The sequence below is a fragment of the Danio rerio genome, chromosome 4 (genome assembly GCF_052040795.2).
Source record: "Danio rerio strain M-AB ecotype USA chromosome 4, GRCz13ab, whole genome shotgun sequence".
Taxonomy (NCBI): domain Eukaryota; kingdom Metazoa; phylum Chordata; class Actinopteri; order Cypriniformes; family Danionidae; genus Danio; species Danio rerio.
The window spans coordinates 1,633,093-1,649,755 of record NC_141024.2 but is presented as its reverse complement, the minus strand read 5'-3'; the positions used below and the strand labels follow the sequence as shown (position 1 = coordinate 1,649,755).

Below are 16,663 nucleotides of genomic sequence, written 5' to 3'. Positions count from 1 at the left end.
TACTTAAGTTATTTCCAATATTGCTTAATCATTTTCTTTCATTGGTTGAGTTACACACTATATATACTATTTAATCATAATTGTTGGCTTGTATTTAGCTTATAAATTAATATTTGGTACATTTTACAATGATTTGCAGAAGACACTGTCAAATGTCATCAGTTCTTCAACCAAAATCTAAATAAATCATGTCTTTGACCCGTATACACATTAACATATTAAATATAATTGATGTATGCTTCAGTGTTATTTGGTGAAGATCAGATTAGTGGTCGCTGTAATTCTCTTTGTCTCTGAGTTTGTGTGTGTGTGAGAAGACGAGCACTAAACAACAGCCATCAGGGCACCGGCGGTGTGTGTGACCCCTGGGAACACGGTGGCTTTTTACAGGTGACATCCGTGCGCTGGAGTCCCTGTGGAGCTTTTAGACCCTGTAAAGATCATCTTATCTGGCGTCACACACTCTCAGAGCTTATCCCTCGCTGAAGGCCGGCTGAAAGTGTGTGTGGGCCATTTAAGGCTGGGGTCACAGGAGGAATGAGCCTCATGTTAACATCACACCTGCTCTATCAGCTCCTCTCACCACCTCTGACCCTTCGAAAAACTCCTCACCAGACAAACTCTAATGGCTGAGAGAGCTTAATGCACTGCAGTTTAAGAATTTATTTACTTATTTACCATTTATTTGATTTATTTTACCCCAGTGTATTCAATGGAGCTTCTGTGCTAGCCTGCCGATTCTGACGGGCGTATGCGAGTAAACGGCTTTTTGTCTCGTTTTACTCTTGAACAACTAAATGAATGCCATAGTCTATTTAACTGATTGTATTTTAATGACATTACAACATCAATGCTGTAAAATGAACCGTATAAAATGTAAAAAAACCTCACAATAACAGCTCACCGGAAGTTTATCAGTATAGGAACAACACTAACTCTGCATATTCTGCACCGACAGCCAATATAGGACTCCGCTTGGTCTTAAAGCCTTTTGTGATGGGTTATATTCAGAAATGATCATGGCATAGAAGTCAAAATAGGACAAATGAGCTCATGTATGGGACAAATTCTGGACCTTTCTCAGTGAGGGCTGGGTCTTTCAAACCACCCGAACACCCCCGACGGGCCTGTATATCCCATTGGTTATTCACGAGTTCACACTTAGCTGATGATTGATATTAAAGCGTATTTGGCTTGCTTTCTCGGGAGAAACCTCTGAGCTCAGAATATCCTTGAGCCTGGGGCTCCCTCCTGTTTAAAGGGCAAGAGGAGAGTTTGAGCTCAGGTGGGTCTCAAGAACTGCCCCACTTGTGAACTGCTGAGATATACCTGACTAAGAGTTGCCTTAGGATGCTATTTTGAAGTAGTTAATTTACTTATGGTGCATGTCTTCGGATGCTGGCTGGAAACTATAGAACTCAGAGAAAACCTATGCAAACATGGGGAGAACATGCAAACTCCGCACAGAAACGCCAACAAGCTTGAGAGAGCCAAATCAGCGGCGTTCTTGCTCTGAGGCAACAGTGCTAACCACTGCGCCACCGTGCCACCCTATCAGAGTCGGGGAGGAGTAGGGGTGGAAGGCGGGATTCTTCAAGACGAAGATGACTAGAGTAGAAAGCTTATTTATAGTGTATCGGTATTCATCTGATTGGTGCGATTGTACAGAGTTAATGCGGTACCAGCTGTGTTCAAGCATAAGCACATGATCCTCTCGAAATTAGTTTCAAGAGTTCACACTTTGCTGATGATTATTTATAAGCTTGTTTGGCATGCTGTCCCGGGAGGGAGCCCTGAGCTCATAAGATCCTCGAGCCCTGGGCTCCCTCCCGTTGCAAGACGAGAGGGGAGTTTGAGCTCAGGTAGATCTGGAGAACTCCCCTGCTGTAGGCTAATGAACAGATAGTGATCGCTCTTAAGAGACACTACTGACGAGGAGTGCTGATTTGGATTAGTGCAACTTAAGTTGCATGTTTTGGACGGTGGGAGGAAACCCGGGGGAAAGCCACGTGAGAACGGGGAGAAAGTGTAAACTCCACACAGATACGTCTGCTGGTTTGGTAAAGCCTGGAACCAGAGACATTCTTGCTGTGAGGCAACAGTGCTAGGCACTGAGCCACCATGTCACCCATCTCAGAAGATGGAGGAGGAGGGGAGGATTCATCAAAACCAAGATAGCGGTGGTACATAACCCAGGGTATTTGTATTCACTGAGGAGTCGTCTGATTGGTGCATTGAGATTTGGATAATGTGGATCCAGCCGCTAGCAATCATAAGCACGTGATCCTCTCGAAAGATCACTTATAAAGAAACCACACCCTTTTAAAAGCAGCTGTAACCATTCACTTCTATAGCAGGAAAAACAAACACTATGGAAGTCAATGGTTACAGGCTGTCAACATGTTTCAAAGTATCTTCTTTAGTGTTTGACGCAAGCGAAGAGTTAATAAACGATGAGTGAACTATCCAATTAAAGTCTTCATTGTCAAGTATCTTGATTGAACAGAGGATGATTTCTTTCCTCTTGCTCCCAAAGCAAAAATCACTCCCGCACACGACTCAATTCCCCCAGCATGCATCACTGTCAAATTTATGAGCGATGATCGATTGACTGACATTTCCCATGATCCTCTGCTTTGAGCGGGGATTGTGTTAATCTATTTTAATGAATGCAAAACAACTAATGGCGACTCGGCGTCTCATAATGAGATGAGGAAGCTTATGTACTTTAGCCCTTTAAATTCACAAGGCAGAAGCCTGTGAGCTGTATCAAACCCCTTTCCGGGTTGATCAAACACACACATGCACACACTCACTCAAACACACACACACACAGGCGGATCGTGAACTCAGAGAGCAGATCAGGTCAACAGGACAATGCTGAATGTCATTTCCAACGAGCGCTTTGGCCTTTGTAATAGGAACTTTTCCAGCTCCACAAGCCGCTTTTGGAGTGTCTGATGAATTAGCATGCTCTTCTGCTATTTTCCCTTTCTTCCCCCAAACGTGAGTGAACTGTTTTGTGTAAATGCAAAGCAGAGGTGAGGCGGATGCTAATGGCGGCGTGTCTGTGAGAGGCTCTTTATCCTGCGCGTCTGCTCACTTTAAAAGGTTTAGATTTGCATCCCTGGAGACCCCGAGCACTCAAAACTCATTCACTTTAACATACGGGCACACCGGAGAGCCTCTTCAACCCTCTTATTGCTCTCGGAGAGCACACACACACACACACACACACATGACAAACACACATGCAACCAGCCATACCTACATGCTTTCATTGAATAAAGCTCACAAGTCAACACGAGCCTGTTTACGTTCTTAACACACCTTATTTGCTGCAAATCACTAGTGCACATTGTGTGAAATCAAGTGCACACTCTGATTCTAGAAGTGAACAGGTTTCCTGTTGAACACACACACACTGTCATTCTGCATGCAAACACACACACACACACGACACATATACATACATTATTATATACACACATATATATATACAGGTGTGATTTTATACTGAAGCTCAAACGCATCTGGTTTGGATCTTCAGTCAGCCCTGTTGTCCCCTTATTTGTGTATTATTGAGTAGCACAGACTCCAATCTGACCATCCGTGTCATATATATGCTCGTGTTTTTAAACATTACGTTTATAAATCAACTCTTTCTGCACTTCTCCTTCTCCGTTTTGTGACATGCATCACCTCTGTGAGTGTAAAGTGCTACAACAGATCATATAAAAACAATTAATGCAGTCATACATCCACCCAAACACAGCACGCTGTCACCTTTTATGCACTTATTATAGAGGAAACTCTGATTACAAGGGATAGTTCACTCAAAAATGAACGTTTCCTCATGATTTACCCTTCCTCATGTGGGTTTAAACCTTTTTGAGTGTCTTTTTTTCTGTTTTGTGACAGGCGAAATAAACAATAGAGCATAATATGAAATGATCGATCTTTAACAGCGCTCTGTTGAACACAGAGGAAGATGTTTTGAAGAATGCTGGTTCTTGGCACCCGTTGACTTGAGTTAGGAAGTCAATAGGCACTAGTTATCAGCATTCATCGAAGGACTGTGCAATATGGATGAGGTTTGTCCTCTTGAATTAGGCTACACAGTGACTCAGTGGTTAGCACTGTTGCCTTACAGCAAGAAGCTCGCTGGTTTGAGCCCCGTCTGGGTCTGTTGGCGTTTCTGTGTGGAGTTTGCATGTTCTCTCTGTGTTGCATGTTCCTCTGTGTGCTCCGGTTTCCCCCACACGTCCAAACACATGCGCTATAGGGGAATTGATGAACTACAGTAAATTGGCCATAGTGGATGAGTGTGTATGGGTGTTTCTCAGTACTGGGTTGCATCTGCTGTGTAAAACATACTGTATGCTGGATAAGTTGGCGGTTCTTTCTTGCGAGCCCTGATGAATAAAGGGGCTGAAGGAAAATAAATCATTCTGTAATATGCTCTGTTGCAGGGGTTTCCAAACTCGGTCCTGGAGGTCTGGAGATTTTAGCTGCAACTTGCCTCAACACACCTGAACGGATGTTTCTAGAAAGCCTAGTAAGAGCTTGATCTGCTAGCCCAGGTGTGTCTGATTGGAGTTGGAGCTAAAATTTGCAGGACCAAGATTGTGAACCCCTACATTGCTTACTGTAATTCATTTATTCATTTTCAGCTTACGCCCTTTATTCATCAGGTTTGCCACAGCGGAATGAACCGCCAACTCATCCAGCATATGCTTTACGCAGCGGATGCCCTTCCAGTTGCAACACATCACTGGGAAACATCCATACACATTGATTTACACACTTACACTACGGACAATTTAGCCCACACAATTCACCTATAGAGCATGTGTTTGGGCTGTGGGGGAAACCGAAGCACTCGGAGTGTTTCCTGTAATACATTTACAGAATTTGGCATTATTACACGCCATTACATGGATGCAGACAGAAACGTAAATAACAGCATCATGAGAAAGATGCAATCTTGAAAGTACAACATTCACATTTGGCAATTAGATATTTAGATAATTTAATATTGGTAAATCTTGAATCAGACTTTATGTTGGATTTGCATGTACTAGTTATTAAAAAGTGTTTTACATGTTAGTAAAATTTTTATTTTAATAATATTTTAATATTTTAATCGGCGAGGCAGTGGCGGAGTAGGTAGTGCTGTTGCCTCACAGCAAGAAGGTCGCTGGGTCGCTGGTTCGATCCTCAGCTCAGCTGGCATTTCTGTGTGGAGTTTGCATGTTCTCCCTGCCTTCGCGTGGGTTTCCTCCGGGTGCTCCGGCTTCCCCCACAGTCCAAACACATGCGGTAAAAGTAAACTGGGTAGGCTAAATTGTTCGTAGTGTATGAGTGTGTGTGTGGATGTTTCCCAGAGATGGGTTGCGGCTGGAAGGGCATCCGCTGTGTAAAAACTTGCTGGATAAGTTGGCGGTTCATACCGCTGTGGTGACCCCGGATTAATAAAGGGACTAAGCCGACAAGAAAATGAATGAATGAATATTGCCAAATCTTTAATTTATCCCATGAGTTCTAAATAAAGGGATAAATATATATATATATATGAGCACATTTAAAAGTATATACTGGACTTTTCCTTTAGCTGCAGTAGAAGATAGCATAATAAATGTGAGTATAATTGATTGAATTTACAGAAATGCTACTATACTGTGATATACAGTAGTCAACATTAAAAGCGGATCATCACCTTTCATCAGAATTGTCCTTAACCCTATACTGCACGGTGTCACCATATGGCAACATGATCCTTATGTTCATTTCTCTGCCACTGCTTCTTTAAGACCAACATTATTGTTTTTGTTGGAAAGAGAAGACCTTAGAGGAGCCATAGATGAGCTTTGGTTAAGTCTCATGACATGCTGTGTTTTTCTGTAGCGCGATTTCTGGCAGAGTTTATTATGAGTAGTTGCTGAATGCAAATGTAAACGTCAATAAAAACAAAGGATCAAATTATGTCAGATCCACACACAAAATCTGAGACATCACCTCCAGTAAGATATGATGACATATTCACAACTCAAAAAGGTTTTTATCAAATTAGTTTTTTGCAAATCGATCAAATGTGTGTGTTACCAAATGTGCAATAGTGGAACATGCAATATTGCAATGGGTTAGCAAGCTAGCAAGGTCAGCTGTGAACTTTTAAGTTGTAACAATAACAACATGAATTCTAGTAATATAATGTTGATTACTTGTATGTTAATGACATTTGCATTATGGACAAAATCTATTTTTAATGGCAATGCTACTTTTGAATAGATATGAATACAGGGAACAGTGTAGTGTAGTATAGTGTATAGTATACTATATATAAGCATTGTTAGCAAGTAGCTACACTGTTCTGATGTATCTGGATCTATTAGACTTGTTGTTTATTTGTAATAATATTTACTGGAGAAAATATTTATATTTACTGTATGTTGTATACATGATATTACAATATTCATTCATTCATTTTTTTGGCGGCTTAGTCCCTTTATTAATCTGGGGTCGCCACAGTGGAATGAACCGCCAACTTATCCAGCAAGTTTTACGCAGCGGATGCCCTTCCAGCCACAACCCATCTCTGGGAAACATCCACACACACACATACATACACACTCATACACTACGGACAATTTAGCCTACCCAATTCACTTGTACCGCATGTGTTTGGACTGTGGGGGAAACCGGAGCACCTGGAGGAAACCCACACGAAGGCAGGGAGAACATGCAAACTCCACACAGAAACGCCAACTGAGCCGAGGTTAGACCCAGCGACCTTCTTGCTGTGAGGCGACAGCACTACCTACTGCGCCACTGCCTCACTAAATCATTTCAAACAACAAAATTATTAATTATAAGGAAAGTTTTAAATGTGAAATTTCTCAGTTAGATGCACTGTTGAACGTTACTTTATTTCATAAAGTACCTTTAATTAATACAATTTTCCAAATTGTTTTTTTTTTACGGCACTTCAAGTTAAGCCATTTTAAGAAAAGAAAAACATTCAATATATATTTTAAAATAGATTTATCATAATGCATGTCGTAGAGGGTTAAACATCTGCACAATGGCCTAAGTGTGCAGACATATAGCACCATGGTGCTCATGGTGACCTGAGTTCAATTCCCGACTCAAGGCCATTTGCCGACCCTTCCCCTCTCTCTGCTCCCAATACTTTCCTGTTTGCAATCTCTACTGTCCTTTCCAATTAAAGGGGAAAATCCCCTAAAAATAAGTAAAATCCTCAGAGTAAAATTTAGTCAGTTCAGAGAACATTTGGTCCCTTTCTAAATTGAGCAAAATTTACTCAGCAGCAGAGTTAAAGTTAATGAGACAATGATGGGGTTGATTAAGGGATGATTGAGGACTGATGATGAACACCTGCTGTTAATAAGCAGAAACAGAAGAGAAGCAGCAGCAGCTTTGCACATTGCTTACCTGATTGACTTTATTTCTGTCAGATGTTCACAAAAGTCCATATGAGATTTATTGAGAATTAACTGTTTTAGTTATTTACATTTTACAAAAAAAAAAAAACATGTCTTTTTTCCCCTGATGTCACCATCGTGGAGAAAAGTGGTAGATTTCCTTGGACTCGATTTCTAATGTAAATTTTTCTGTGCTTGCTATGACAAGTATAAAGAAAGAACAAGTGATCAAGTTGACTGATCCTGTATTGATTCTTACAATCAATACAGGATCCAAACCAAACAGGTTGTTAATAAGTAAAGCTGCTGTTTGTGGAGTTCCTTAATGATCCTATGCTGAGATTTTGAGAGATTTGATGTGTTTTATTTAGTTTATTTTATGTACGGCTATGACTGAAGGTAGATGTAGTTTTGTGTTTCTGTTCTCTGTTTCTGCTTATTAACAGCGGGTGTTCATCATCAGTCCTCAATCATCCCTTAATCAACCCCATCATTGTCTCATTAACGTTAACTCTGCTGCTGAGTAAATTTTACTCAATTTAGAGAGGGACCAAATGTTCTCTGAACTGAGTAAATTTTACTCTGAAGATTTTACTGTGTAACTAAATTGTCCTTAAACTATTGAACAGCTCCCATTCTTGTCCTAGGACAATTGTCAAAGACACTTTTGATTCACTTCAAATGTCGACTACTGTATATCATTCTCAGCATGTGAGATTTCTGTTAATTCTCATGCCCATGTCAAAGCTCAAATCAAGTAGAAACTCAAATAGGTTTAACACCAGTGAAGGCTGAGTGACTTAACTCAACTTAGACTCTTCTGATTTTGATTGTAATGCAGTAATGTGCACCTTTTGTGCAGCTGAATTATAGTGAAAAGCACTATACAAATACATTTGAATTGAATTGATGACTAAATGATGACATGATTGCATGAACTATCCCTTTAGATATGGTAAAGTGTGTACCGCAGTCTGATTTGCAGCGCCAGAATTTGAGTATTTGCAGAACTTTAGGTGATGATGTCAATGGGCCAATCTCTGTTTTATAATTGCTCACACATCCACACGCATAGACCTGCGTCACCAGAACACAATCTACCACATGCACACACTCACACACATACGCCGCCACTCATCGGGTGGAGCGAATGTTCTTGTACTGGCAGAGCAGCAGCTGTTTGAAGGTCTTTTTGAAGGTGATGTTGCACAGGGCGTAGCAGGCCGGGTTGATGGTGCTGTTGATGTAGCAGAGCCAGTATCCGATGGTCCACACCGTGTTGGGGATGCAGCTGGAGCAGAAGGTGTTGATCAGCACCATCACGTTGTAAGGCGTCCAAGTAGCCACGAACGCCACCAGGATGGCCATGATAGTGCGCGTCACCTTCTTTTCCCTGGAGGACGGGGCTTTTTTCTTTTTGGGCGGCTGTTTGGTCATCTTCACGATCTTTCTCGCCACGTGGTTCTGCCTTTCCACTGCCGGCACGATCTCCACCGTCGCATTTGAAGGCGCGTAACAATCTCCTTTTGGTGATTTGGTGATGATCTTGATGCATGTTAGTTTGGATCCGCCAGCTTTGGCGCGGTGCCTTGTTGAAGTCTGGCTGTCATTGGCTGCTGCTGACGAGGGTGGCGCCGCCTCTTCTTTTTGATTGGTTACTGCACCACTTCCTGAAGTGGAGTCATTAGAGCTTTCCTTCTCCTCTGCGGGAATGCAGTTGGCTTGTCCTGCTTCTTCCGCTTCCCCGCTCGCCGTAGATGGCGCTTTGCCGTTCTGTAGCTTGGCATCGTGCTGGTTAATAGTGTCGTCTGTTAGCTGGGTCTGTCCTCGATCTGTTTCTTCAGCTGTCAGGTTGTTGTTGGTGGGTTTGTTGGCTGAGTTTTCACGGATCTGATTGGACGAGGCTACATCAAGGTTGCCGCCTGATGGCTTGCGGTTGTCTTTCTTGACACGACTCTTGCTGGCGCGGGAAACCTGCCAGTAGAGCACCATCATGATGATGACGGGCAGGTAGAAAGCAGCGATGGCTGTGCCAAAAGTAACCGCGGCATTGGAGAAGAACTGAATGTAGCACTCCTTCTCTGGCACCGTGCGCCCGCCGACGATAAACTGCCAGAACAGGATGGCTGGAGCCCAAAGGATGAACGACAGCACCCATGCCGCTGCAATCATCATTCCTGCCATCTTCGTGGTCCTCTTGACTGGGTAGCTGAGTGGCTTGGTGACACAAAAGTACCTATCGAAGCTGATAATCAGCAAGTTCATCACTGAGGCATTGCTAACCACATAATCCAGCGCCAACCACAAATCACACACAACCGGGCCTAGTGGCCAATATCCGATTACAATATAGACTGTGTATAAGTTCATGGAGCAAAGGCCAATGATGAGGTCAGCGCAGGCCAGGCTGAACAGAAAGTAGTTGTTGACGGTCTGCAGACTCCGGTTTACCTTGATGGAGAGCATGACTAGGATGTTCCCGATCACAGTCACCAGACTCAGCGATCCGGCCACCAGTACAATGAACACCACCTCCACTGTCTTATAGGGACTCTCGTCCGCCGTCTCCATGGTCTCGTTGCCGTCTGAGGCATTCCAGAAGGTGAAGTTTATTGTATCCATGGTGAGCTCGCTCAGGTACAGCCACTCAGATCGCTATGGGCAGGACGTGTGACTTCTGAAACCTACACAGAGGAAAGAGAGAGAGAGATTTTTGTATTAGTCAAGTCAAGCTTTATTGTTATTCTGCTACATACTGGCCTGTAGCCAGGGGGGGTTCAGGTGGTTTAAAAGACCCACCCCTCACCATGTCCAGAATTTGTCACTACATGAGCTCATTTGTCCTATTTTGACTGCGATGCCATCATAAATAGTGAAAACAACCCATCAAAAAAGGCTTTATGGGGCGACGCAGTGGCGCAGTAGGTAATACTGTCGCCTCACACCAAGAAGGTTGCTGATTCGAGCCTCGGCTGGGTCTGTGGTGTTTCTGTGTGGAGTTTGCATGTTCTCCCTGCGTTCGCTTGGGTGTCCTCCGGGTGCTCCGGTTTCCCCCACAGTCCAAACAAATGCAGTACAGGTGAATTGGGCAAGCTAAATTCTCCGTAGTGTACGAGTGTGAATGAGTGTGTGTGGATGTTTCCCAGGGATGGGTTGCGTCTGGCATCAGCTGCGTAATAATGTGCTGGATAAGTTGGCGGTTCATTCTGCTGTGGCAACCCCAGATTAATAAGGGGACTAAGCCGAAAAGAAAATGAATGAATGAACGAATGAATGGAAAGGCTTTATGACCGAGCGGAATCCTTTGGCTGACACTTAGGCAGGACTTCAGCTAATCGGTTTGGGTCAATGCTAACAAATATTTTAATTTTATAATCTGACTTTCGCTACTGAATTGTTTTTAAATTGAGAAAACATTTTACAAGCAACTTTTATTCAAAATTTTGGACCTTTTTCTTAAGTGCGGTTTCAATATCCACAATCTTCTGAGCTTGTAGTGAAAGGGTTGATTGCAGCGTGGACATGGCAGAACGAAGCTCAGATAAGAATTCAGTTCGTAATGTTGACACTTCCGTGCGAATAGTGGTCGTAATTATCTCCTTCAGAGAAGCAGGTGTTAGCTCATCCTCCCTCGGCGAGGCGTCAACGGCTTACTCGCCTCCTCTTTCAGCCAACATTTCAGCGATATTTCGTCCTGATTTACCCGGTTTTGGCATTTTTACATTTAGATGTGATGGAGAGTTGCTTATTTTACATATTTAAGACAAAGATACCTGAGATTAATAGAAAAAATACACGAATGTTCACGGAGTGACTTCCACCTGCGTCTAGTCTCCACGAGGCATACCGGAAGTCTCTGGACCTTTTTCTTGAAACAAAAAATGACCATGAAGCACCAAAAGCAGACCATATTAAAATTAAATTGAGTACTAATTTGGCTATTTGTCATCCATGAATTTTTAAATGTGTATATATATATATATATATATATATATATATATATATATATATATATTTTTTTTTTTTTTTTTTTTTACAAGAGAGGCTAGAAAAATCGTGAATATCTACATCATTATTATTGTTAAATGAATTATTACTGATGATAATTAAAGGGACTAAGCCGAAAAGAAAATGAATGAATGAATTAATATTTTTATTAGGGCGGCACGGTGGCGCAGTGAGTAGCGATGTCACCTCACAGCTAGAAGTTTGCTGGTTTGAGCCCCGGGTGGGTCAGTTGGCATTTCTGTGTGAAGTTTGCATGTTGGTGTGGTTTTCCTCTGAGGTGTATTGGTTTCATATTTCATATATATTATATATTTGCATATTATATTTCATTTCTGTAGCCATCATTAACAATCTGCATTGTACTGTGGCAGGCTGGTAATATAGATAACAAAAACCTTGCAGTAGGCCTAAAATAGAATGAACTGAAATAAAATGAGTAAAAACTAAATTTTGTTTACAAGAAAATGTTTTATTTGTGTACTTAAATTGAAGTACAAAATCATGAAATCTTTAGCCTATAGAAATATATAAAACAAATAATAATAATAATAAAAAATGACTAAAGACATCATTGTACCATTTTGTCACGTTTTAAAAGACATTTAAACAAGTAGTGAAAATCATTATTAGTTAAGAATTTGCTAAAATGTAATATTTAATACGTTACAGCGAAAGTCATTGTTTCATTTTTGTTACAATTTAAATATTTATTTTATTCCGTTTAATGTTAATTGCTGAAATACTTTAAATTCCTGATTTATTTAAATGTGAAAATAATATTTAAAAAATAAATAGATTATTTTCGCGCCGAAAGAACAGAGAGCTTCCGGCCGGAGAATCAGCGCGAAGTGAGCGCCTCAAGTAAAGTGAGCCATAACCTTATGAGTTTACTTCACCGTAAGCTCTGTGGTAAATATTTTGGTTTGGAAAAATAAATATTATCGAATAAGTAGCTAAATGAACCCGGTTTCCGGCTCCAGCTTTGTTCGACGGTAATTATTACAGTAAGTGTGTGCTTTAATACTTCCCAGCTGTGAAGAAATTAACGTTAGGTGAAAAATTTGCCGTGTGGCCGTGTCAGTGTCATTGCTCGCTTGTTCGGTTTTTTATTGACGTCTAAATACTTCGTTTGTTAAATTTAACGATAAATGCTGAAATACTGTTTCTATACTCGATGTAGTACATATTTAGATAATTAAATGTATATAATTATATTATTTTCGCACTGAAACAACGACGCGCGCTCCCGTCAGATGGATCGGCGGGAAGCGCGTCAGGTAATTAACATTGAGTTTACCTCATGATAAGTTTGTGACAGAATAATATGTATTTTAAATTGAAAAATAACCCTATAAACTACAAAATTTACACGGTGAGGACATCTAATTCTTGTTAACAGAAGGCAGTGAGGTAATTCGGCGGACTGAAGACCGTGTTCACCTGAGGGAACTCATGAAATTCCTGGATATTTCCCGAAAAGAGGTATATTTTACGGCTCCAGCTCTCCATGGCAGTAATTATTACAGTAAGTGTATTTTTAATATATTTTATGTATGAGAAATTATTACAGTAAGTGCGTTTTTCTTACTACTTTCCATCTGTGAGGTAACGTTAAATTTAAGTGAACATTTCCTGTCAAGATGCTGCAAAGTCTTTAATTTGTATTGCTATTTAAATAAGTTATTTTTTCAATTTAATGTTAAGTGTTGCATTAATGTTTAGATACTCAATGTTAGAAATAATAAAATGTATTTAAATATATGCTTATGCTATATTATTTTGTCACTGAAACAATCAGCGCGGCTCCGCGTCCGGAGAAACCGCGCGAACTACCTGAGGTAACTAAAGTTTACCTCACGATAAGCTTGTGGCGTGATAATATTGATGTTATTGTTAAAAACAAACATATAAATGGCATTACAAAGCCGGTGAGGACATATTTTCTTGTTAACAGAAAGTGATGAGGTGATTCAGCGGACAGAAGACGGCGTCCACCTGAGGGGAGCTCGTCAAATTCATGGATCTTTCCTGAAAAGCGGCGTATTTTGCAGCTTCAGCTTTGTACTTAAGTATTTATTACTGTAAGTATGTGTTTTAATACTTTCCAGCTGTGTATTTCACACACAGTCCGTCAAAACTTCACTGGGATGTCTTGGTTTGAAAGGCAGAAACTCATATTCAAGTCACACATATCATGAAATATGACTTAATCTGGTTAGTATCCATGGAAACGGAGGGCTAGTTTAAATTAGTAGTCATTCAATATCGCAAATGAACACAGAAACCGAGCATTTTGGACATTTTCAATGATCACACACTCGTAAATCGTATAAATCTTGTTAGAGTGCCTTCACGTCAATTAAAATGTGAAGGGTATGATTTCAGCTAATGTGAATAATGAAACGTGTGAAATGAAGTGAAAGAGAAATTTTAAGCACTGCTTGAACTTGAAAGCATTCGTAGCTTTCAACTTCTGCTTTAAAGTCAACAGCACAGGCGCTTGTCTGATCCATCTCCAGCATTCAATTATTACACCGGCTCCTTGCTTCACTCTCGCTTTATGTATACACTGTCAAGAGCTGTTTGTGGCTCTTAGAAAGGTTCTGGAGTTGACTTATACCCTTCTCTGGGGATTGAATGTTTTATAATGTGTTTTCAGCTCGCCGTATTTGGTTTCTGGCGTGTTTACAGCACAAGCACAGCATTACAGAAGTTCTCTATAGACTGTATTGTTAAATCTCATGAAAACACGTCCAGGTTACATCATTTCAGCCTGAAAGGAGACTAACTTGTGAATATATTTTGCACAAAACAGGACATTTATGTTTCTTTGATAACATGAGTCGACTGGATTAGTATGAACTAGCTGAAAAATACTTGCAAAGCATTTATTAATGTCAGGTAATGCACTTTCGACTAGTTACAAGATTACAAATGCATAATTGAAAGTTTTATTTGGAACTTTTAGTAATGCAATGTGTACCTGTGTCAGAATAAAAGTAGCTGTGTGTTGCAAAAGCTTTTTTATTCAATGCAAATTTACCATTTATATTATTGTAACAGGTGTCACGGTGGTGCAGTGAATAGCATGAAGCAAGAAGGTTTCTGGTTCGAGCTTTTGCCTGGTCAGTTGGCTTTCTGTGTGGAGTTTGCATGTTCTGTCGGTGTTGGCATGGGTTTCCTCTGGGTGCTCCGGTTTCCCACACAGTCCAAACACAAGGGCTATAGGGGAATTGGGTAAGTGTCCGTAATGTATGTGTGTGAATGAGTGTGTAAGGATATTTCCCAGTGATGGGTTTTAGCTGGATGGACATTCGCTGAGTAAAACATATGCTGGATAAGTTGGCGGTTCATTCTGCTGTGGCGACCCCAGATTAATAAAGGGACTAAGCCATGGAAGAATGAATATACCGGAAACCATGATATATATATATATATATATATATATATATATATATATAATATAAATGTGTGTGTATTGTTGTTAAATGTTGTAATAGTTATGCATAATTTCTTCATGTTTTGCTGTAAGTTGCAGCTAGGAGGACATTTTTTTTCCTAGTCAAGAAAATAATGTCTGAGGCAAAATATCTTAATGGTCCCTAAAATAGAAAGCGCTGACATTTGTGCATCATGGATGACTGCACACAACAGGTTGTATGAATTCAGAGTTGCTTCTGTAACCTTACAGCGGTTTGATCCTTTAGACTGAAGATATCAGAAAAAACGACAAATTGGGACTGTCAGTTTAATCTCCTGCTTCTGGCTCAGTCGTGCCTTTCCTCTTTGTATTAAAAATCAGGATTAGAGAAAGGAACGGTTCCCATATGAGCGCCTGGGGGCAAAATTAACCTAATGCTTGTCTGTCTCTCTCCCTCTGCCTCTCTTTCTCTCTCTCTCTGTGAATGTGGATAGATACGAGTCCGGTAATGGTGATTAGAGGGAAGAGGTTATCAGTCTTACAGAGCGACGGTTCATTCTGTTTTTCTCCATTAAAATGCTGCCTTATTTGCTGCGTTTCCCCCTGAACAGCCGCTGAATAACCAGAGAGAATTCACTTATCTACAGTGCCAGAAAGCCTTAATCATGGCGTTAGCTACGGCACTAAGCCAAACTAATCCCTATAAAAACGCTCATGTCCAGCAATCTGTGTTTTTAAGAGGCAGACGGCAACAATGCAGACGAGGCCACTGTGTCTGCGGGGAGGAGTCAATAACCGCAACACGACACATCACTGCCGCTACAGGCTTTCTGCCCTCCAGTGCATACACACACACACTGCTATGGCTCTGTTCCAGTGCCCTGCATGCTGTCTATATAGTCAGCAGCCTTCTAGTGCGTGCTAATTAAAACTAGAGCTTTGAGACGTCTCATCATTTTTAATAACTGCAAAACTTACAACTGAATAAAATATAATTTACAAATGTGTACAATTTAATAAATCTAAAATGTATATACTGTATAGATTTGCATATCTGTATATTTTTTGTAATCATGTTCTATACAAAACACTAATTTTAAACAATTGTTTCTGCCAGTAGTGTGGGTTGCAGTGCATTCTGGGATCACTTCATCCATGAAGGAGGCTTTTGGTGCTGCTTCAAATTTGACCCTGAAGTTACAGGTATATTTAGCATTTTACACAGTAAAAACTGATTTTTCAAACTAATAAAGAAAGATTATTAGAGATAATAGTTTAAAAACATTAAAAAACTTCAACATTAAATTCAACATTCTGTTTGCAGGGTGTTCACAGGTTATTAAAAGGTCTCAAAATCTTTTAAATTAAACTTTTAGGCCTTAAGAAGTCTTAAATTCACTGAAATATTGTCTTGTAGGTCTTGAATAATTTTAAGCAGGTCTTAATTGTCATGTGTTTATGTAAAGCTACCCAATTAATTCAACACATCCAATCACCAACAATACATTTCAATAAAACCTTTAACTGTAATTAAAACTATAACAGTTTGTTGTGCATACATTTGGTTTAATTTTTTATTTTTAAATAGTTTTTTTATTATTATTTATACAGCTAGGGTCTACTTGTTTTGACATGTTATTTTAAATATGTGGCTGAGAAATAACTAACTAGAATTCATGTTTATTAGTTCAGCCCTATATAAGTCTAAAATTTGATTCTCGATGGTGTTTAAATGTCTTAAAAAGTCTTTAATTTGACTTGGTGAAGCCTGCAGAAACACTGCTTGCCA

The 16,663-nt window shown here is 40.3% G+C and overlaps 2 protein-coding genes across 9 annotated transcripts in view; one reads left to right on the top strand and one right to left on the bottom strand.

Annotated features, from left to right (window-relative positions):
* Nucleotides 1-5,891: 5,891 nt before the first annotated feature.
* The window catches only part of chrm2a (cholinergic receptor, muscarinic 2a), a 140,913-nt gene continuing 130,141 nt past the window's right edge, over nt 5,892-16,663 (bottom strand). The window contains exons 2-3 of one of the 4 annotated variants that reach the window (XR_015481808.2): nt 7,980-10,129; nt 6,911-7,323 (exon numbers count right to left, since the gene is read on the bottom strand). Coding sequence is in view for 2 of the 4 variants with exons in the window: in XM_087246140.2 (XP_087102266.1) it covers nt 8,580-10,067 (1,488 nt within the window). In the remaining 2 variants the exon portion in view is untranslated. 4 annotated transcript variants of the gene reach the window in all.
* The window catches only part of LOC147844582 (uncharacterized), a 70,091-nt gene continuing 65,701 nt past the window's right edge, over nt 12,274-16,663 (top strand). For 2 of the 5 annotated variants that reach the window (XR_015482346.2, XM_088649924.1), the window contains exons 1-5: nt 12,274-12,457; nt 12,853-12,978; nt 13,408-13,534; nt 14,517-14,690; nt 15,992-16,077. Coding sequence is in view for 1 of the 5 variants with exons in the window: in XM_088649924.1 (XP_088506050.1) it covers nt 12,906-12,978; nt 13,408-13,534; nt 14,517-14,690; nt 15,992-16,077 (460 nt within the window). In the remaining 4 variants the exon portion in view is untranslated. The remainder of the gene's footprint in view (nt 12,458-12,852; nt 12,979-13,407; nt 13,535-14,516; nt 14,691-15,991; nt 16,078-16,663) is intronic. The other 3 variants (XR_015482345.2, XR_015482351.2, XR_015482350.2) reach the window with 3 other exon arrangements.